Here is a 23,807-nt window from a genome sequence, read left to right on the forward strand (position 1 = left end):
CTTAGATGTAAAGGTCCCGTTCTTTAAAGCGCCTTCAATCTTTTCTCTGTCTTCGCAGATCCGCCACAGCGTCGATTTCGGGATGTTGTATTTTTTTCGCCACCTCTGTCTTGGGCAGGCCGCTTTGGTCGAGCTCTTGAAGAATTTGCAGCTTTTTTTCAAGCGAGAGTGCATAGTGCGGCCGCATCCTTTCTATCAGGCTGAAATAACACCGTGATCTACCTCACTTAGCCGCACAAATAGGCTTAACACACAACTGACTCGTTGGCTCGGCTTCCACAGTTACAGTGTACCAGAAGGGGGCAGTGGATTGAACGAGGCGGCCGTGCCGTATCTCGGCTGATTTTCCGGTGGGTGACTGTAGCGGCGGCGCTGTAGTTTCATGGTACTGAAGATCTCAAGAGCGTCTGCATTGGGAGCGCTCGCGCCGTAGCCTGTGAAAGCGTGTATTTGCTCGTTTTTAGCGCGTTTAATGTGTTTCTGAGCCTTTACCAGTGGAAGCACCTGCTACGCGCCATGGTGGACAAGTGAATATGCAGCACGCCGAAATTGCGTCGATACATTCACTGTTTCAAGAACCTGCCGACAAAAAAAAAAAAAAAATGTACAATCGGAATTCGCACGGATCCACTTAGCTTCTCGCTCAAGCAGCACATTGAGCTGCGCTACATCATAAGTGGCTACTGGCGAACTACAAAGAGATAAGCATCAATACCGCGATTAAATCATGCACTTGTTTTCTCGGCAATTTCTATATCCAGAGCACTGTTCCTCGTATAAGTATACATGCGCTCCATTGTTTCATGAGAAACCCGAGTACAAGTAATGTCACCACATTTATATCGGTGACAACTCTGTTTTATTATGCCACTTTTGCGAAAGATAATAATTAATGCTTTCTGAAAGGTTTTCTTGTTGTAACCGCATGCTTTCGCACTCACTTTGCTTCTTTTATGCAAGCTCCACGCAACCGAGCCAGGGAGCCGAGCGCTGAAAGAATGCCTGTACCTCCCAGTTAAGAACTCTACGAGAAAGGGGTTATTTTAAATATGTTAAAAAGTGCCAGTTGTATATATATATAGCCTGTCTGTTAATTGGGGTAAATTCACTGAAACCAGTTCTCATTTTTTTATCGACAGCTTAAATTGCACTGCTTTCGAAATATTCTATTGGCATAACCCCATTGCAAGCCAGCAAATTTATTACGATGTTTAGTATTATAGGTGAAGTTCTTATTAAGTGTCAAAAGTGTAGGCACGCAGTGGGGCATTTTGTTTTGAGAAATTGAACTTGTATATGTGCACGCACGCACACACATGCACACACGCACACACACACACATATATGTTTCCATGCAATGCCCCTTAAAACAGCTGCTTTTTTTTCGCTGTGCATTTTTCGTCCAACTATGTTAGACTTGAACTAGTTTTGAGAGCTCATACTGTCGAAAAGGTGAAAATTATAGTGCGCATTTGTACAGAGGCACGCTATATTCAGCTTTGCCAACTGTAAACATTCGGCGCAGGGCTACACAGGATATTTTGGGAAGGGGGGGGGGGGTGCAGCAGAACGACTAATTTTGGCAATTTTTCGTCGCTGTGAATACGTGTAAATATTTAAGTATCCTTGAAAAATTAAATTATGAAAAAATTTGGTTGTGTAGGAGGTTCATATTCCCTTCTCCTCACCTCTCTACTTAGGGCCTCCTGGTTCTCCGTGCGATTGACATGGCATATGTTTTTTTTTTTTTTTTTTTCATCTCACAGCTTTCTGAGCACAGCTATAACTTCCAATAAATCAGCTCAGTTATTCTTAATATTGTAGACGCCTGTCCAACGAGGAAAGAGTTAAGACAGATAAAATCATAATAAGACACGCCCTTTCTAAATAATTTTCTATCTCTCCCAAGGACTTTTACGCAGCTTAAATTCAGTCATACTTCTAGGATTATGACATCATGTGCTAGACATGAATGATAGGCAGGTACGAAGAAATCTGCAGCAAAAAAGCGCACGAGAGAAGCCAAAGCTCATAGCAGTTCTTGCATGCGGCGCACGGCTCTTTCAGCACTATTCGACTGCAGCGCCGCCGCTACGGGCAACGCAGAAGGTATCAGGCGACGAGGCACGGTCACGCCACTCAACACATTTAGTACATTCTACCACAGCCACCACAAGCGAGAATGGCTACTGGATTGGCTTGTCTCGAGTTGTTGCCACGGTTGTGAGACTACCTTTGGCCTGAGCGAGTCTATGCTGTGTTTAGAGTTTGTGCCATTTAACCGTAGGTGACCAGTAAGCACTGTTTCGATTAACAGATGAATTTTACTACGCAACACATAAAAATCCAGCCATATGAGCCCATTTAGTTCCGTTAATGGAGCATTTTCGTTTAAGCGAGTTTCGTTTATTTGGAGTCCACTGTATTTGTTATGACCTAACTAAACTGCACACTACTTTTGAAAAATTGAAACAAGGCCTATGCAACTGCCTCTTTTTTTTGTTGTTCATAGTAAGATGAAACAACTTTGAATAGTAGCAGGATATGATTTCCTGTAGAATGCAAGCGATAACCTGCAAATTATGTTCATTTTAAAATTTACTATACTTGGAGCATATAAGCCGGAGTAACAAGCTTTTAAACTTAAAAAATGAAGAATCAATATGATGTTCATTATTAAGGTATGATGTTCATTTAACCTTCAAGTAAGGCTTCGCGGCAGTGCGGATTTTCCCTGCAAAGGTGCTTTCACAGTTTCGCACACCTTTACTGCAGTGAAACAACTTTTATAAAAAGGTTATATGCGATTAATATACACCTATTCGTTCATTTCGATTGATTTGTGGGGTTTAACGTCCCAAAACCACCATATGATTATGAGAGACGCCGTAGTGGAGGGCTCCGGAAATTTTGACCACCTGGGGTTCTTTAACGTGCACCCAAATCTGAGTACACGGACCTTCAACATTTCCACCTCCATCGGAAATGCAGCCGCCGCAACCGGGATTTGAACCCGCGACTTGCGGGTCAGCAGCCGAGTACCTTAGCCACTAGACCACCGCGGCGGGGCTATTCGTTCATTTCGAATACTTCAAAATTTTAAACAATTTAATTCGAGTCAAAGCAAATTCGAATACCGTAATATTCGTTCCAAAATTCAAAGCATTCGAATATTTGCACAAGCCAATACAATACACTATAAGATGTAGCTTGCTAATATCATACGTGAAGCATGCAGACTATTCCCATTCACAAAAGCATGTTTGAAAAGCGCCCAAGTAATCGTCGAATGGCTTCATTAAAAAAGCTTATTGCCTCATGAATCGATTGCTGTGAAATTTTTTAGAATCCACCAAGTGCAAGCGTACTTGAAATTTGCTGCACACTCTAAGCACTTTCTGTCCTTTCTCTCTGTCTCTTATATTGCTTGGCTCGCGTGTTCTCAGTAGCCTCGACCAACGATCAGCAGCATCTTGTGACCATGCAGTAGAAGTGTTGCAGGATTACTTTAAAAACCGTGTTTATCTCGCAGTTACCTTTCTGTCAATAAGGGACGAACTTAGAATTACTGGATCACAGATGGAAGACTAAAATTACGACTGTTAATATCAAACAAAGCTCAATATTGTGTTTTTTGGAGAGAGGGGAAGGAATAACCGTGTGATCTATGGCATTTATATGGCAGCAATGTTGCTTCAAGAGTACCATTGCGACATGCAAAGAGGCCTACACAACAAAAGACCCTCCAGTAAGTAAACTGAAATCCTCCTGAGTGAAATTTGCATGATCAAAGACAGTTACATCCTCTTACGTTTCTTTTCAAATGAAAAGAATAACAAAAATTACGCCAGATCACATGGTCAGCAATTCAGATGTTCTGAAGTAACTACTTTATCTGCACCACACTAACAAATCAAGAGAGCAACTCACAATATCTGTTAACAATTTCAATAGTACCACAAAGCAAATACAAGAAGAAAAATACAGTAAAGTAAATGTCAAGTTAACTACTACATGTTTTTCTTCCCCTGTAATAATTTGTATCTTACTTTTGTTTTATCAATTTACTCATTTTCCTGTTTTAACTCTTACTGCTAATTGAATAATTTTTGTTATCCAATTTTAAACAGGAGGTCCCCCTGCAGCCTTGTGCTTTCAAACCTCCTCCTGTATATCTACTTTGTACAATGTTCCCTTTTCTGTACTAATGACTGAGACTACACTGAAGTGAAAAAACAAGATCACACTACACACATGCTACAATGACTCTCAAAGCAGATTCATTGCCTACCTATGTAAGCAAGAAACCAGGACTCCAATGTCGATTCATCTATGCAGCCTTTGAGCTTGTCTCCCAGAACAATCGTGGCCGATACAGCCATTTGAACATCACCCTGCAACATTCAAGCAAACATAGGCTCAGCATACTTTACCAGAAAGATAACCTTCCATGTTAACAGTCAGACACAGAAATAGCAAGCATAAATGAATTGAATCATAAGTTACATTGAACAGCTGCGACATTCCCTTACAAATTCACAGCAGAGGTACAGCCCTTACAACTAGGGGTGTGTGAGTAGTGAATTTCGGAACTGAATCAAATACAGTCGAATCTCGATAGAAGGGGCCCGAAAATTTGTTCGTATTAAAAGAAGTTTGAATTAATGAAAGCTAAATGAACAGAGGGCTCACCAAGCAGTGGTGCATGTACATTGAGCTAACACATGAGGGGGAAGTTGTAGAAGACTTACATTTATTCACAAATCACAGGTCATCCGTCATTATTTGAAGTAATCGGGGATGCGCGTCTGCACACGTTTGCCTTGCAGCGAGTCAATCAATTTCGTACCCAGCTTGCAAAGCATTTCTTCTTTGGTTTCAACATTCTCCTGGCAAGAGAAGTTGCGCGCAGCAATGTCCAGCGCCAACACTCTCTAAAGACGACGACAATGACTGAATCTCCGCTACTACCAGAGAACACCCTACTACTGCTAGTGTCATATGCGCCACAGCCGCAGCTTGGCCAGCACATGACAAGAAAGAAGTGTCTCCTTTTTTTTTTTTTGCTACGCGGAGAGAAGCGGATTGGCATTTGAGAAAGAACCAACACTCCACTGAAGCTTTTTTTCTTTCCCTCTTTTCTCGTGCATTGTTGAAAGGAGAAGGGTCTACGTGGCAGGGACGGGAAATGAGGGAAGCGTGGCAACGGCAAATAAGAGAGAGAGCCAACACTCCCTGACAGCTTTCTTTTTTTTTTTACCTCTCTTCGCGTGTGGCATTGAAAGAAGGAGAAGGGTGTTTACGTGGCAGGGACGGAAAAGGAAGAAGCATGGCACAGGTGGGTCGCGGAATGGCATTTGAGAGAGAGAAAACATTCCACCGCAGCCTTTACTTTCCTTTTCCTTTGGGCACAGAGTTCAGGCGTCGGAGATGCTGTGCACAGAGTTCAGGCGTCGGAGATATGTGGGGTTTCACATCCCAAAACCACCATATAGCCTAATTACTCGAACCTAACGTGCACCTTTTTTCCGGTTAAGCGAGTTCATAAATCGCATGCGCGTTAGAATCGAGTACCAAAAAAAAAAAATTACGGTCAATCTATTGCCATCGGCGATTCCAAAATGGCCGCCCCCTACGTGCGTCGGCATGGCACGTCGGCCATTTCTGCCTATGTGTTTCTCACATGCGGCACTTCGTACGTGTGCTGAAGAGTTCCTCATCTAGTAGTGCATTAGCATTGACGGCATGGAAGGGCCGACTCCGAAAACTCGAGTGCACCACGATGCCGCTTTTAAAAGAAAAGTCATCGCGTGTGCAGAAACGGACGGAAATCGGGCCACATCGCGGTGGTTCAGAGTTCCCGAAACGTGCATGCGGGACCGGCGGAAACAAAAGCAGAAGATTGTCGACAGCAAAGCTTCACGCAAAGGCTTCAGTGGACCACAGCAGGGTCGGTTTCCGCAAATCAAAGAGCTGCTCGGCGAGTATGTGCTTGAGCAGCGAGCGGCACAGCGGCCCGTGACGACAGAACTGCTCCAAGTGCGGGCTATGCAATTAGTCTTAGAAAAAGGTCTAATGTGGAGCCAGTTTAAAGCGAGCAGGTGCTGGCTATCTAACTTTATGAAGAGGAAAGGGTTTTCCCTCCGAAGGGGAACATGCATATGCGAAAAGTTTTGCGGAGGAGTACGATGAAAAGCTTCACAGTTTTCAGAGGTTCGTCCTAAACTTGCGGCAGAACAACGGCTACTTGCATGGGCAAATCGGGAATGCCGATCAGATACCTCTTTACTTTGACATGCCTGGCACCACAACCGTCGAGAAGAAGGGGGCGAAGCAAGTTCGCGTGCTGACATTGGTCCACGGTAAAATTACAGTGACGGCAATGCTCTGTTACACGTCAGATGGGCACAAGCTTTGCCCGTACCTCATATTTAAATGGAAGACGCTCCCGAAAGAAGTTGTTTTTTCGAGTGGTGTGATCGTGCGGGCCAGCGAGAAAAATGGGTGCGCGTTGCAATCGATGTCTTACGTTTTTTTCTTTTTTCGCGGTGGAAATCGGGTGCGTGTTACAATCGAGGGCGCGGTAGAATCGAGTAAATATGGTACTCGCACGACCCACGCGCTCACACGACGAAAGTACAAGAGGCACCGATTGGCTGTCTCAGCAAACGCTGTGGCGGGTCAGGATAATTTATTGCAAGGGGGATGACGGCAACTTGACCAACGCAGCGAGTTCATGGTAGGGAGTGTGGGTCATGCGCTTTCCAAACCACTTTTGAAGTGAGCGTTGGAAAAAGCTCCAGCCACTACGAGGGAAAGCCAACTTCCGAGGCACTTTCGCCTCGCTTGACGTTTAACATATCGGAAGTCGCTGCAATTCTTGTTCGATGTAACCCCAGTTGTCGCTACATAATCTCACTAACTATGCTGTATTCAGAAGTTGTTCGATGTACAGGACAATTCTACGTAAACGGTTTCGATATAGTCGGGTTGAACTGTATCTGCCGCATATTTTTAGCTAATGTTTACAAGATATTACGGTATATTTGTGCAAATGCAGTAAACATCATATATATTGTGGCGAGATTTACAAAGAACGAAGCCACCTGCCTGGTCTACGTAGTGTCCAAGCATGCTGAGAACAACTTCTCTGCAATTCCAGGCAGGCACGCACAAGGGCCTGACCACGGTCAGCACTTTGCCCTGATCTTCGGTGTCCCCTCCGATGCCGCCACCGAACATGACTGTCTCGGGTCCGTCTTCCTCGTCCCCACTAGTGGGCGAGCTCTGTGGGTGCCCCAGGTCTGGCACGGGCGGTGAGTCCCGAATAGGATGACGTGGCTCAAATGCCTCGGTGGGCAGTGACCACTCCTGCTGCTGCTGTTGCAAATTGTCCATACCTCCAGAACTAGGAACCTGCCACGTTCATTGAAAAATAAACTGAAAATATATAGATACATAAATAAAGGTATGAAGAGCAGCATGATACGCCTAAATGTGGAGCAATAACCATACTGCCCATAAGTGGCTCTATGGTTTCATTTCCAGCAACAGTTGTGAGCAGTTACTGCATATATTTGAAGGCGAAAAACCTAAGTGCCTCATCAAACGTGAAAAACTACTGTCGGCATTGGGGCCAACTGGGGCCACAACTAGTGACCCCAAATATCGTACAGTATAAGCTCTTTATTTCTAACTAACGAAATTCATTGAAGAAACAGCAAGACGAGACTAGATTGTTGTAAAATAACTCAAAATATTTTTCTGCGAGAAAAATCCATGATTCCTGTCTTCTTGTCTTTTTTGAATGCGATCACCACAGCCTTGTTTCCCAACGCACAAACGTGGCGGGAAGCATCCTTTTCGCCTTCCTCGAAGCTGAAGAATAGGCGCGCAACATGCATTGCCTTCATCAGCTCCAAAGCTGAGGGCCGCGTCAGCGTCTCGTCCTTTTTATCATCCTCACTTACAATTGACAACAGCCGCCTCTCCATCAGTCACCTGCATGATGATATCATCGTCGATGAATGCGCCGCAGACCACTGCCCTGCCATCTGCATCGACGTAGTCGTCAAAGCTCACGTCCTCCAGCGCATCCTGCAGTCAGGCAGGAATGACCTTGGCCTCACGTTTGTCGGGCTCGCAAGCTGTGCCCTCATTGGCCCCACAAAAGCCGCTGTGGCAGAAGCAATTGGCAACAGTTGTTGCCGCGACCCAATCCCAGACCCGGTTCTACATATGCAAGGCTGTGAGCAGCGTCACATCGTAACCTTTCATAGCAGCGGCACACAACACCAAACGCTTCAACATAAGGTGCCTATAAAAGCACTTAAAGTTCTTAATGACCCCCTGTTCCATTGGTTGCAAAGCTGCCGTTGTGTTCGGCGGCAGAAACAAGAGCTTGATCGCCTTCAAGCCCACATTCAACCACATGTGCTGAGCAGTTGTCAACTATCAAGAGCACCCTTCTGTTAGCTGATTAAAATTTGCGACCGAGCTTTAGCAGCCGCTGTCTGAATATTTACGGGGTCATCCATGCCTTGCAGTTGGCTGTATACTCTGCCAGTGGTGTGCAGAAGTTCTTGAAGCAACGAGGCTTCAGGGCATTCTCTACCATCAGCAGTGGCAGTTTTTCGGTCCCAGTCATGTTTGCTGCGACCAAGACAGTAACACGCTCTTTACTTCTCTTCCCGCCAGCACAGTTGAATTAAATGTACGCCTCTGTAGATAAATGTTTTGCTCGGCAGCAGCTTATAAAATAATGAGGTTTCGTCGGCATTAAATATATAGCGTGGCGAATACACGTGAAGGTGTTCTTGCAAAGCACCGCTTTGGCCCTTTGCACATGTCTCGCTGTTCACTTCTTTGCCTTCCCCAGACACGGTGCGGAACACAATCTCGCGCCTCTCTCGAAAACGATGGAGCCAGCCCTCTGAAGCTTTAAAATCAGGTGAAGCGCATAGTCTGCTGCCTTCGCCATAACGATAGGGCCACTCAGTGAGATGTTTTGGCTCCTCATTTACTTGATCCTCGTGAACACTTCGTGCTCCAATTCCGGGTGCTTCGCCAAGTGAAGTTTCTTGCGACTGTTAGTGAACGACGATAGATATAGCGCGAGAACAAAACAACGACACAGACACAAGAAGGACACGAAGGACATGAGCGCTAGTAGTCTACAAGTAGTCGTCGCAGTAGTCGTCCTTCTTCGCAGTAGTTGCAGTAGTCGTCCTTCTTGTCTCTGTGTCGTCGTTTTGTTCTCGCGCTATAACTATCGTCATGCCATACCAACTAGTCCAAGCTGCCACACTTCTATGTTAGTGAACGCATCAGTTGCGTAGGCCTCCTCAGTCGTTCTCTCATTTTTTTTTATATACATTGAAACAGTGCTTTTTGGGATGCCATGCCTCTTTGCGATTTAAAGCTAGCTTGTTTTGCTACTGTCCACTTGACGAAAGATTTCTACTTTCTCCTTGAGCGTTTTGGTGCTCTGTCCTCTTCCGTGAGAAGTCATAGCGTGGATATGCTGGGTCCAGCAGCCAAAGGCAATAACATCACTGCACATGGTACGAAACTCACGGCACTGCAGTGAACGACTTCGTCGCTCTGATGCACACGGGCCCTGGCGACTGAATGTGCTCTACACAAAGAGCACAGAGACTACCCAGGGGCTCTTCGATTTTCTACTTCTGGCTGTCCGCGGGCTGCCAGAACCAGCTAGAGCGTGCTTGTTTTTTTCGGGCTGCTCCGTTTCCCCCACAACGCACTTTCGGTTGGCGTTCGTTTTTCTAGAATTGGACGGTTCTGGCGACCCAAGGGGAGGTTTTGGGCAGGTTTCGTGCTAGACGACGCCGAAAAGGTACAATACGCGCTCTGCGCCATCTTTGTGAGGACTCGACGGATTGCAATGAGGGCACTTGAGGACTGCACCTTTGCTTATAATTACACGTGGCATTATCTTCTAAAGCTTGTTCCACCTTTGGAAATGAGGTGATTACGATTACTGGGCATCGCTTTTGTTATGTTTCCCGTGAAGCTTTTTCCTGTGAACAACGCGGTGAACTGTTACCTGCTAACTGCGTCGTGCACATGCCTCAAAAGTTATGTACTCCACGTTTGTACGCACGCATAGACACAGCTTTGGAGTTTGTTAAAATTTTTTCCGCAGTAGTTGTTTGTGGAGCCGTTCGTGCTTTCTGAGCACTTAGCGAAGACAATTGTGATCGAACTAGCCCGCTTCGTCGTATGTTTGCGAGCGTGAAGTTCTTAGAACTTAGGCATGCGCCAGCTGGCTGTTTTGTTCGAGGATGCGACAAGTGATTGTGCGAGCGTACGAAATAATACCCCAAATGCGTACGCTCGAGGATATTATTTTAGCTTTTTGGTGAGCTTAGCTACGTATTTCCAAGCGGACAGTGCAGAAAAAAACCAACGCGCATGGGGCACATTGTTTCGTTTGCTGACACGACGGTAGAGCTTATTTACGTTTACGCTATCTCTCCCAGTGTTCAATATTGTGATCTTCGGGCAGCTTCGGGTTGTCTTGAGTTCCCCACACACATGACCACAACGCTGTTTCCTGTCCAGACCGGCACTAGCTGACTGACCCTCTGGCTAGCTCTGGCTGCCAGAGAGATGCCGAGGCCTGAAAATTGAACAGCCCCACATACACGTCCGGCACGAACCACCACACAATGTGAAGAGAGAGCGCAATGATGCCTGTGACGGCATGCACCTGGGCGCTGCGCTCAGTGCTCGCGCCATCTATGGTCGAGCCATAAAAGCTTGCGATTTGATTGATATGTGGGGTTTAACGTCCCAAAACCACTCTATGATTATGAGAGACGCCTAAAAGCTTGCGGCGGCAGTATAAAATACCACTACGCAGCGGCGCGCAGTTCGAATTATCGATAGGAGAACCGATGAGCACGTGAATAAACGAGTTGGTTAACCCACAGATGCTATATATTATGGTGAAACCACGAACATCAGTTCGAATTAACCCAGAAGTTCAAATTAATTAGTTGAGAATTAATGAGCTTTCACTGTAATGTGATGACATCACCATGTGACGTCGTCATGACATCACAGATTGCCAAAATTAGTGGTGTCCCTATGAAATTTCATAATGTGACATTACACGATGACATCATCGCATGGCAAATGGGCTGATCACGGCCAAGGGAAGCCCTCATACTTTTGTGGCTTGTGCATGATCACAGAGACAGTGTGTAATGTAAAAAGTCATGTAATAAGCATGAATAGCTGTTGAGCAGTTATCATTGAATGCAGTGAGCTTTAAGTAGTCATGCAAGATATCGCAGTATTGCTGTACAGTCTCATCACATGGAATGAATATGGTAGCAGAACATGTGTGCTTACCTGTAGGTTGCAGGAGAACCCCTGTATTGAAGCTACACTGTCATCTCCGAACAGGAAGTCACCCGGTGTGTTGGCCATGCCACTGGCAATGTAAGCCAGTGTCTGGTCATCCTCAATGCCGCTCGAGGCAGAGTCCTCGCCCGTGGTCTGCTGTGCGTCGGGTCCTGCCTGGGAGCCCCTGTCCAGACCACCCTGTCCGCTCAGGTGCCGGCTGACCACGGCAGGCTTCTTGCCCCCGCTGTGGTTGCGGTTGCGTGCGTTGCCACTGTTGTGCCGGCTCGTGTGGAAGTTGCTCCCTTCCTGCGAACCTGCATGCATGTATGTTCGTATGACTGTACCGTGCTCAGAAATTGATATAAAGCATCAGTTTTTTTTAAAGAACAACAACTGCTATAAGTAACTGCAGGCGATGTGGCAAATGTGGCTGCTAAAGGCAACGGTGGTTATGGTGCAACTGTTCAAATCAAAATTATGCTGATATGGCACAAACTGTAGACATTGGGAACGAAGCTAGACGCAAAAAGTGAAACATAGAGCTCTGCGTTTCAGCCCACGTGTACTGTACCTTGTGTTTCGAATATCTTCATTTTGGAGTTAGTTTCAGTCTAACTTGGTTAACAGTTATAAATAGTAATACTAGACACCCCATGCAAAAAATTACATGTCACAAAACATTATTATATTGTTTAATGATTACTCGCATACTGTATTTACTCGTATAATAGGCGCACTCACATAATAGGCGCATCCCCAGTTTGGTGGTCAGAAATCCGATTTTTTTTTATTTCCATGCAAAATAAGCACTGCCCGAACTTAGCCCTGATTGATAGTTTAGCACCAAATTTGCACGTTTGCAATTCAACACCCTCTTACGTTAACTGAAGCAGCAAAAATGAAAGCAACTGTGGCAAAGAAAAGACCATGGCAGCGCTGCAGCAGCTCCGCGGGCTTGCCAGTGAAGAAGGGTGGTTGCCTAGGTGTCACTATGGTGCCTAGTGTCACCTTTGCACCAGGGCCGGGGTAGCTTCGCTCCGGCCAACGAACAATCAAGTCTTCGTCAAGTGCTCATTGACCTTCCTGTCGGAAAAAGCGTCGTCGTTATCACGCTTGTCACCTCGTCCGCAAATTTAAAAGCTTTTTGGCATTCTGCCGTGAGACTTCACCTTTGCTGTCAGTGCAGTCACCACGCGGACTTGCACAAACTCTGTGGACTTTTTTCGCAGTTGATTTCCCGGCCACAAACCTAAACGTTGTATCACGCACACTACTCCAGGATGAGTGCTTGAGTGCAATCTTTTCGCCGCCTATCTTCATGTTGTCAAGTACAAACTTCTCGGGACAACATGCCGAATCGTAGGCTTGGCCTAATCACTGTTCGGTGGCGGTCACGGGCGATATAAATTGCGGTTTAGTACGGAATAAACTCTTTTTGATGGCTCTACTTAGAGAAAATAGGCCTTGGGTGGCGCTGCAACACTCAAATGGTGGTTCGCGATTCGATTACAATGTCTTGAATATGCGATGCAAGCCCGCGAAATCAAACGATTGGTACCACGTACAGTGCACGAAATTTTGGTAGTAATAATGCGCATAATCTAGGTGGCCTAAACGTAATCGGCGAATTTCTGCGATGGCGCTGTCTTGCCGTGCTTTTCTTTTTTTCGCCTTCATTTCGTTGGCGATGTGAGTCTTTCGATGTTAAATTTTTTGAAATATGAATGCACACCCAACGCATGCCTCAATTCTTGGACAAGCGAGACCACATGCTCAACATGTTTTGAGCTGGTGTAGCCTATGAAAAAAGTTGTTTTGGATATAGGGCGGATATTCGTAACTTCAACGACGTATACATTATTGGCAGTCTATGCTGTAGATGGAAATGATATTTTTTGAAGTTTTACCCCACGAATAGGCGCATCCCAAACTTGGAGCTGGACTTTCTGGAAAAAAAGTGCACTTATTATGCGAGTAAATATGGTATATTAAGTTGCACACTCCATTTCTTGAAAGGTTGATGTGCCATCTGCTGTGTGGTTGAGAAATTTCCCCAAGAATACTTTCTTTCTTTAATTTAAAGAAACTTGGAGAAAATCAGGACTGTGGCCCTTAGACAGGAAAAAAGATATACAGTGAACCTCGTTAAACCGTACCCGCGTAAACAGTAGTTTCGTTTTAAAAGTAGTGAAGTCAAATCCCCGACTCGGCGGCCATTGAAAATAATGGATTTTGTATCCGCATAAGCCATACCAGCTTATCGCGTATGTATCGGTTATTAAGTAGTTTTTCCAATTTTCGTTGCGCACTCGCCGCGGCATGTCGTCCCCCACTGGGCGTCCCGACAGAACAGCAAGCCCCAGAGATCGAAACACGCCTCGCTTGTTTGTGTTGATGATGATGGCGGCTGTGTTGGTGAGCGCCATCTCTTGGATTTTTCTGCAACAAGAAGCCCTCGGCCGGCTAGGCTTCTGGTGTTGTCCACACGATGGCACTTTGCACAAACACGCAAACACGGCGATAGTTACAGCGCGAGAACAAAGCGACGACACAGAGACAAGGAGGACACGAGCACTCGTGTCCTCCGTGCCTTTGTGTCGTCGTTTTGTTCTCGCGCTATAACTATCGTCATGCCATACCAACTAGTGTCATGCCAGCCCAAGCTGCCACACGCAAACACGGTCTGCACTTGCTTTGCTTTTTTTGTTCCTTTGGCGCCGTGCATAGGTGTTTTCTGGTTGATCCGTGCCGTACAGCTCTCGCGTCGTTTTTCACGTGTTGTGTATGTGTGCTTGTGCTGCTTCGTACTTGCGTCGTGCCGAAGATGGGACAAAAGCATCGAGTGCTAAAAATAGAGGAGAAATTGGACATAATTCGTGCTATTGAAAGTGGCATAAAAAAATCAGCGCTGGCACGCGAAAAGGACCTGCTGTTAACCACAGAGTGTGGAATTCGGAATTCCATAGAAAAGTTGCTCAGCAGTGCTGCTGCAACTGCGAAAAGGTGCCGGCTACGCGGTTCGGCGTTTTCGGATGTAGAGGAGGTGCTGGTGAAGTGGCTAAAAGCTGCACGGTCAAAAAATCTGCCTATCAGCGGACCCCTGCTCGTGGAGAAGGCCCTCAATTTTGCCTCGTAGCTCAACCATGACAACTTCGTGTGCAGTAATGACTGGCTGGCCAGATTTAAGGCGAGGCACGGCATTACCACGAGGACTTTTTCGAGAGAAGGTGCTGCTGCTGACATGGATGGCGCGGAGCAGTGGCAAAATGGTCAGCTGAAGAACATCTTGGAAGGCTACGCACCTGATGACATCTTTAATATGAATAAATCAGCGCTATTCTTTAAGCTGCTACCAGACAAAACGCTCACGTTCAAAGGTGAGACGTGCATTGGCAGCAAGCATGCAAAAGACAGAATATCAGTGGCGTTTTGCGTAAACATGAATGGAACTGACAAAAACTCCGTCCTCGTGATTGGAAAGTAGGCGAAGCCTAGATGTTTCAAAGGCACCCGGTTGCCATCAGGGGTCATCTATCGCAGCAACACCAAAGCATGGATGACGGCAAAACTCTTTGAGGAGTATGTGAGCCTCGTCAATCGTCGTTTTGCGGCTAAGAACAGAAGAGTTATTATTTTAGACAACGCTTCGGCGCACGTCGCCCTGGACAACCTGACGGATGTGAAGTTGGCGTTTCTGCCACCAAACACAACAGCGATTGCCCAGCCCTTGGACCAAGGCATCATTCGAGCTGTAAAACAGCTCTACAAGAAGAATCTGCTGTGCAGATTTCCATTCTCCATCGACCTGATTGGCCCGATTCACCTGCTCGAATACTCGTGGTGGCAGGTTGAAGCAACGACAGTTAAAAATTGCTTCAAGCGTGCTGGCTTCAGTGTGTGTGCGGGCGACGGAGATGACGTCAGTGACACCATCAACAAGACTTCAAACATCGTAGACGAAGCTTGCGAAACGAAGCTTGCAAGGTTTCTTTTTTTGACAGGTAAGTGAGCGACCTGACGCTATTTCGGTTAAGCAGTACTACCGTTTAGCATGTACTTTTTCCGAGCTCCGGCCAACTACGATTTAACGAGGTTTCACTGTATAGCTTTATTCTTTATATATATTTTGAGTAGTACCTTGTTTGTACAGGGTCTTTGTTAAGCTGTTTTATACAGCTTTTTTCCTCTGTCCCAGCCACTTACTGTACAACTGTATGTGGTAAATAAACTAAACTCAAACTCAAATTATGTGCTGGTACAGAGAAAAGAAAAACCCTTGTGTTGCGGGTCAAGGTTCAATCCTACCATGGAGCAAATAAATATTCTCTTGATTTCGATCAAAGGGGCCAGAATCAAGGCAAGAATGGAGACTAACTATCACACTGTGCCTGGTACAAAGCAAGGAATGTATCACCTAAGGCAGAGGAAACACATGACACACGATTTTTTTGCCTGTGGCTCGCACATGACTGTTTTCATCCTACTTTTCCTTTTTCTTTTGTCTTAATAGTAAGCATGTTTGTGAGCTAGACTGGGCATGCCTGGTTTAAAGCATTGTTTTCGTGACGTATCCCACATGGCCACCACGAGTTGAAACATAACCGTGAAACAAAAACTATATTTCAGGATAGACACTAAGATTTTTAGCCACTTCTGCAATTGTTATCGACATGTTAGAATTCTGGCACCATATTTCCTTTAATATGATCCGAATTTGAGACATGGAAAGGATTTTGTTTCAAAAAATAATGTTTGCTGACAATCTTCCATAAACTACCTCCTCCTCTTCATGTCTTTATCTTTGCCCAGCACTACTTACGGAACTAAATTGTGTGACGGCGACCAGCCGGCAGAGGTGGGTTTGAGACCCCTGGCCTAAGATAACTCACGCCCGTAATATTGAGGTACATACGGTAGCTACGGCACCCACTTACTGCGCTCAGCATCGCCCCTGGCCGCAGAGTCGAGAAGGCCACCAAGATTGAGGAAGTCGGCCGGACCGCTGGCTTGCAGGGTGTAAAGGGCCTTAAGCATGCGCCATGTCTGTGCCACCTGGTGGCGTCCCAGGTCAGCGGCCACATTGGCATTGCGGTCGCACAGCTCTCCGAAGGGACGCCCTGACAGCTGGTATCGCAGAGCGCTCTCACGTAGCCAGGTCAATGACAGTGTCTGCGGTAATCATGAATGGCAAGTCAGTAGGCATATATGAAGACCAGTTTCCTGGTTAGAAGTGATGCCGAAGCAAATGATTATTAGCATAAAATAATTTCTACACAAATGAGAGAAATAGCAAGATTTTTATAGTAGTAGGGTGCATGATATAAGGGGTACAGTATGCTATGTTTTCAAGTTTGCTATGAATAGCTCGTATGATAGTTTCAAAGCTAACCAGGAAGGAGATGATATGATACTTTAACCATGGCAGCATGATTTTTCTCTGAGTAAGTTGTTCAGTGGCAAAACAGTTCCACACAGCAGTGAAACTACTTTTTGAAGTTTTCAAGAAGGCTACGTGCATTAAAATATGTCTACATATTCGTCCACCTTTAATATGTACTAATTGATAACTTTTTAAACTTGTAATTCTTGTCAAAGCGAATTCAAATACCAACAAATTGGAATGCAATAACGTTCCACAAGGAGTCCATGACATATTCATGCCTCAGAATCACTATCTTACACAGATGAAATTTTGGCAGCACTTGAGTACTGTAACAAGTGGCCTCAACTGAGCCTCCTTATAACAGTACAGCAACTGGTACATGGTATAAGTGGTACTTTTATGATACACTACCTCAACTTCCTTGTTGGTAAAGACACATAACGTGCTCTGCGCGTAGCTGAACTTGTCGCCAAGGTTTGTGCTCTTCTTGAAGACTGCCGGAAACCTGGCCGATGCCGGGTGTACGGGCCCTGGCCGAGACCTGCTGCTCTGCTCGGGAAAAAAACGGTCGCTAGATGCAAAGGCTAGGTCTCCCGATGGGTTCAGCACGTGGGCCACCGAGAGTGAGTCGGCATGTGTCGCCGGCTTGATGGCGTCGCTCATGACATGCTGGAACAATGTGCTGTCCTTGCTCGTGGACAACAACACGCCAGAACTGTTTCGCCATGCAAAACCTATGGCAAGGCATGAGAAAGTGCGAAGACGGAATGTTACATCTCGCTTCCATGGGATAGCCATGCAACCTCAACTGAACTGGTGGCTCAGTGGCTATTGCATTTGGCCTCATAACATGAGTTTTTATATACCAATAGCATTGGCAGCAACTTACAACAGCCCTATGCGATTGCTATAGAATATAGTATAATCAGAAGTTGAAACTATAGCACAAAAAAAGGTCTCCACACAGAGGAAGACAACAACACTGCACAGCCACATACTAACAACTACATTTGATGAGCAATGAGGAACACTTAATAGAGTAAAGCTCCGCTATCATGCACCAATTGAAGCTGTACTAACTGTCCAAATGTCGCTGCCCCAAATCCTTCACTGAGCCTCTACAGAGCCTTATGTATTTGCCGACCGCTCAGCCTCAGTGGCTTATCGTATGCCAACTAGTTAGTGCTTACCACCCTAACTGCAGCATTGCATTTCGCTGAAATGCTACAGACCCACGTACTGTGCAATGTCATTGCATAGTGAAGAACACCAGATTGTCAAAACCCCAACTACGACATGCCTCATAATTATATAGTGGTTTTGGCATGTAAAACTCAAGATATTTTCTTTATTACTGCTTACCACATTCAATTCATGTCACATGAGGGTTAAGTCATGGTATGGCCGATACCGAAATGAGCCACAAAATGTCTGCCACTTTAACTGTAAGTGCAGAAAACAGCCGACTAATGACGCCAACTGCGTCGCACCAGGAAAGCATGAGAACATTATGGTAACTATTAACAAATGCACTAGTACGACTCATCGGTGACAACCCTATCACAATACATAGCAAGCATCTTCAGCTGTCATTTCGGTAGTGCCTGTGGTGCAATGTTGTTGACAATGTTTTAAGCATACAGCCCACATATAAGAGGTGAAAGCAGACATGTTCTGTGCCACAGTTTTCTGCTGCCTTAAAAGCACTGCGAGGTGGAGTATACTTGCAGAAACAAAAACATCCCACTTGAAAGTATATACTAATTGTATTGCTACAGTTCTGTAGCAGCTAAGATAAAAATGTTTGATGTAGTGTCTGATCTTTGTCGCAATGATACATAGTTTTTGTACATCAATATCCGCAGAAAAAAAATTTACGGTTTGCTTTGTTTTATCTGACAATTTCTTATATCCATGTTTGACAAATAGAAATTAAACTGCACAAAAAAACTTTATGGGGATGGTGCCAACCTATTTGTGACTTGAACATTCTTTGCTGCAAGCATTTCTTATAGCTCCACGAAGCACGATACATGCACGTAGATCCATTTATACTGGTTAAATAATTTAATATCATTAGGCTTGTACGAATAGTGAAATTGAGGTTACAAGCAAATTCGAAACAAATAGTGATTCTAGTCGAATAATTTCGAATCGAATTCGAACTGTATATATGACATATAAAGAAAATTGGGCACATTTATAATGACCTAACTAACCTGCACAATATATTAAAAAAATTAAAATAGGGCCTCTATGCAAATTCTGTTTTTTTTTTTTTGTTAGAAAAAAGTCGGAAGAACTTTGAGCAGTAGCAAGATTTGTCTTTCAGCAGAATGAGAGTCATAACCCTTGAAATACGTAACATTTTAAAATTTGTTATACTTAGAACATATAAGCTTTTAAGCTGAATAAGATGAATTGATTTGAGAGTAATATTTTCATTTCAAGGGCCGTGCGACATTTTTTCAAGTAGCTATGGAATGAGTACACTAAAGAAGCTAATTTATTGCCTCATGAATTAACTGCCCTAAATATTTTTAGAATCCGTCTAGTACATGTGTAGTTGCAAAGATTTCTTGCACGCTGCAAATGCCTTCTCTCTTCTCATTCTGATGAAAGCGCTGCAAGCTAAGCAGGGAGGGATGGCACCGGGAAAGAAAATACGTCACACGTGCTTTTTGAGCTTGTGGAGTCATTTTCCGAGAGAAGAGAGCAATTTTTAGCCAACCTTGAGAATGCATTGTGAATCACGCGCCGCGTGCTGCGCTATATTGTTTAGCTTGTGTGTCCTCGGTAGTCTCAACTACCGATCGGCAGCATTTTCTGACAATGCTGAAAAAGTGTTGCAGGGCCCCTTTAAATTATAAGAGGGGCTTAACGGCAAAGCGGATTTCTCCTGAACATGTGCTTTCATGGTTTAGCACCCATAGACTGCAGTGAAACCACCTTTACAGACAATATATTCGGGTCAATATGCATTTCTTCATTTCTTGCGAATACTTCGAAATTTTCAATAATATAAATTCGAATCGAAGCGAATTCGAATATCCTACTATTCGTTCGAATATTTGTTTGAATATTCGAATGCTAATCGAAGCATTCGAATATTCACACAAGCCTACATATCATCTAATTTATGTGGACAATTTTCGATTTCAGTTTCTGGGTGCAGGGGGAGTGACGTAGCAGTGCAAGTGGCTTGGTCACGTGACCACACGAAGCTGTGACACACATCGTGCTGAGTATCGTCTGCTCTCGCACACACGTGCCACATGAGCAGCTGCAAAGCAAACGCACCGCTCGCTGCAGCGAGGTTAAAGGCCTCCAGACCTCCGCCATGTACATACTGGCAAAACAAATGCCCCGCTTGCTGCGGCACCCGAGATGCTTTGTCGGTATGTACATGGTGGAGGTCTGGAGGCCACTCACCTCACTACAGATCTTATGTGACGTCACTACAACTTTCACTGTACTTCCTATAGAGCTACGTCATTGTTGGACGCGCTGGCAAGGGGCCTTCGATCGGGAGAATGAGCATTTAGGTACACCTTAGAAGTGAATTAAAATACAGTCGACTCTGATTTTGGTTTGAATTTCAAAGAAGTTTGAATTATCAGAAGTTCTCAGATATATGAATATGGGCTAAGTGACACCACACATTATGATTAGGCAATGATTTTATCACATTCAAAAATTTTTTAGGCATTTTTAAACCCTAACTGCACCCAATGAACAAAAAGCGGAGGTGTAAGGTCCCCAAGATTATTGGCCATTCACTGCTGATCAGACCTTTAAAAAAAATCATGAATTGCCAACTGCTTATTTGCAATATATGCCCTCAGCACAAACCTCTTTATACAAGTTGAGAAGCATAACGCTTTACCGTACATGTGCTTCATTTAAAACATTTGTTTACTAGCAAAGCCTTTTTCCTCAAACGCCTAAGGCACTTATTTGGCATTTTTAGACTGTTAGATTATATAAGCATGCAAATTTTTAAATGGTAGTGGGAAAGCAGCAGATATTTTCCGGTATGGAACTGCAAAATGTATGAATTAACCAAATAACGAGTTTGAATTAAGAGGCTTTTGAATACATTGAAAGTGCTGAGAGCCAACCAAAAAATTGAATATTGTTTGAATTAACCAAAAGTATGAATTATGAGAGTTTGAATTATCACGGGTTTACTGTGTATTCTAAACACTTGCTGTGTCCAACTGTTCGTGTGGAGTGTCCTCGCATACAGAGAAAACCCACAAGAGGCTAGTTATAGCGTCGAAATTTGATGGTCCGACCCCTTTAAGCGTTAGCTACACCACTACCTGGACAGCACTAAGCTGTAACTAAAGAGCATGTTCACCACAGTTAATGTGCCTAACTAAGAACTACAGCAAAGTAGTAGAAGAGTAGAGAAGCATGCCACTCACAAGTGGCTCATTGATCTCTTGAAGGCAAGCCTATAAATAAAAATATAACAACGAAAAGCAATGAATGTAGTAGGCATGGCACCTGTGGCCACGTCTTTGTGTTCAGTGAAGGCAGCAAAAGGCACGTATGGGCGTCGCGTGTCCCAGATGTTGATGGTGCAGTCCACCACCAGCGAGCTGTTGGCAATGTGGTACTTCTTCTGAGGGCGCCACTTGATGTGTGCCACTGAGGCGATCGTCTGAATGCACTGGTGCAGCACGGGTTTGTAGCTCACGTCCCAGATCTGGAAAAGTCCTCCAGTGAGACTGGTTCGTAAGCAAGCCTTGCCATCCTACCAAAAGCTCTGAATCGGATGGCAGAGCAACTACACTTGAAAAACAATGGTCTTCGGTTTAAATCCATCAGCCACACGAAAGAGCTCACGCTTGTTTTCAACAGTACAGTACTCAGGGATTGAAATAGGACAACTTAAGTTAAGCAACACACACACGTTTCCAGTCTTCAATTCCGGTCGTATCAGAGTAATTTCAATCCGAACGCATCATCTGGAGCCAACATTATCTTTACAGACCAGATTCCTCGCAATTTGGCTTTGCTATCGTGAGTAATTGCACATACCAGCCTTTAATCTAAAAGAATATGATGTCATTTTGAATCTGTGACTACTGTACATACAAGTTTCATAGTAATGTCGTGTAGACATCTGTTTCCCTATTATATAAAACTTACTTCACCTTGCAGACTTCCACAGAAGTTTTCGACCACATGTCTCTGCCTGTGGGCATGCAAAACACAACAACGCTACAACTTTCCCTTATGGTGGAGTGCTGTACCACGGAATCATTTTGTACTCAACAGTGCACAACTAAAACTGCTTACGAAACATCGCAGTTCAGTGCCGTAGCTGGACAACTAGCACCAACTTTTATACCTTCGAAGTTGACATTGTTTCTAGTGGGACAATATTTGATCAGAGATGCTGTAGTTCAAGCCAAGTGACATCCTAGTTTCAGCCAATATATCCCAGTCAGTGTGACATTGGTATAGCAAATAAGTGTTTCACTTTGACAAAATCTTGAGTAGGAATGCTGGAAAATGAATCTGTACTTTAAAATATCTGACAACATGAAGAGTTTTTTTCTCTTATCTAAGTTCCTCACCAACATGAAAAGTAACCAAACTTCGTGTTGTGCATCAGTAATTTCTAGGGCACCTTTGTTGCATCACTGTAAAACAAACACCCTTACTCTGTCTATTTTGAATACGTCTGGTGATATGCCAAACACAGAAGATCAACCTAGATAAACGTTTAATGAGCACAGAGTTTGGCAATTTACCAGGGTCTCGTGTCTGTCATACCAAGAAATTTCAACAAAGATCACAAGTTTGCATGTAACAAATGTGTCTGATGAATGGGACAGGTATCACCAAAGCGCTTTTCAATGAACAACCACCTACACCACGGTGGTGTAGAGGTTACGGTGCTCTGCTGCTAATCTGAAAGTTCCAGGTTCAGCCCCGGCTACGGCGGTTGCATTTCAATAGAGGCGAATGCTAGAGGCCAATGCACAGTGTGACTGACGTCAGTGAACATTGAACAGCACCAGATTGTAGAAATTTCCAAAGCGCGTCACTACAACGTGTCTCGTAATCATATTGTGATTTTGGGACATTAAATAAAAGATATCATTATGATTAACCAACAACTTTTTTGAAAGCCAAATTTCTGTACACCCGACGCTTACCTTGATTGCCTTGTCCCTACCGCCAGTGGCGAGAAAACGTTTCTCCTCCGGGTGCCAATCGCATGTGAACACAGGCCCGCTGTGTGCCGTGAACTGACGTTCGCATTTGTCCGAGCGCCTCAGGTCCCAGAGCTGGACGTTGCCATTTTCTTGGACAGCCGCGAAGGTGAAGTGGTGGTGAGGGCAGAACTGTACGTCCCTCACACTCTCCGATGAACTGTGCAGCACGAGGCAGAAGTTATTCAACGAGACTGCATGCCCCATTGTTCACATAATCACACATGCGTCGATGACAGATAAACTGCCCTTACACCAAGGGCAGTGCGACAAGTTTTTATTTTCTAAAAACACCAAGCTGTACAGTCATTCGCCATTTGACCTGAGGCCTGTTTTTGCAACTAACATGACCAAATCTTTTATCTCGACATGAAAAAAAAAAAAAAAAGAGAGCGGTGACCTTACTTTTAGGTTTGGCAGTCCCATTCTGCCAATTTCCAGCAGGGCAAGCGAGTTAAAACTTTGTTCTGCCACGTAGTTGCCAAGAAGTGCACTTGTGCTTACTGGCCAGAACATCACATTTTTTTATTCTGCAACTGTTTTAATACCCACAGCTTGAGGGTTCAAAGGTGGGCCTCAATTTATAAGCTAAATGGACAATGAAACACTAAATAAAACCATGTCCTGCAGGTCCTTGACCTTTCTTCTTTCACCAACAATTATAGTCTCCATGAAATAGATTGAAACAACCAACTTTAGCCTCATTCGCGTTCTATGTAAAACCTCCGAAACTTTGCGTCACAAATATCACAAAAGCAGCCTCTGCTGAGCTGCTTCACAAGAGTTAAGTGCTTAATTACTTCCTATTGTACTAGTTA

General features: G+C 44.6%; 1 protein-coding gene across 2 annotated transcripts in view; it reads right to left on the reverse strand.

Moving 5' to 3' along the window:
* The window catches only part of LOC119178613 (GATOR2 complex protein WDR24-like), a 48,245-nt gene that overhangs the window by 22,001 nt on the left and 2,437 nt on the right, over window positions 1–23,807 (reverse strand). The window contains exons 5-11 of one of the 2 annotated variants that reach the window (XM_037429826.2): window positions 22,933–23,149; window positions 21,269–21,470; window positions 17,168–17,490; window positions 16,308–16,542; window positions 11,380–11,687; window positions 7,111–7,416; window positions 4,292–4,394 (exon numbers count right to left, since the gene is read on the reverse strand). In XM_037429826.2, coding sequence (XP_037285723.2) covers window positions 4,292–4,394; window positions 7,111–7,416; window positions 11,380–11,687; window positions 16,308–16,542; window positions 17,168–17,490; window positions 21,269–21,470; window positions 22,933–23,149 — 1,694 coding nt within the window. The remainder of the gene's footprint in view (window positions 1–4,291; window positions 4,395–7,110; window positions 7,417–11,379; window positions 11,688–16,307; window positions 16,543–17,167; window positions 17,491–21,268; window positions 21,471–22,932; window positions 23,150–23,807) is intronic. The other variant, XM_075883520.1, reaches the window with a different exon arrangement.

This window comes from Rhipicephalus microplus, unplaced genomic scaffold, assembly GCF_043290135.1.
Source record: "Rhipicephalus microplus isolate Deutch F79 unplaced genomic scaffold, USDA_Rmic scaffold_18, whole genome shotgun sequence".
Taxonomy (NCBI): Eukaryota; Metazoa; Arthropoda; class Arachnida; order Ixodida; family Ixodidae; genus Rhipicephalus; species Rhipicephalus microplus.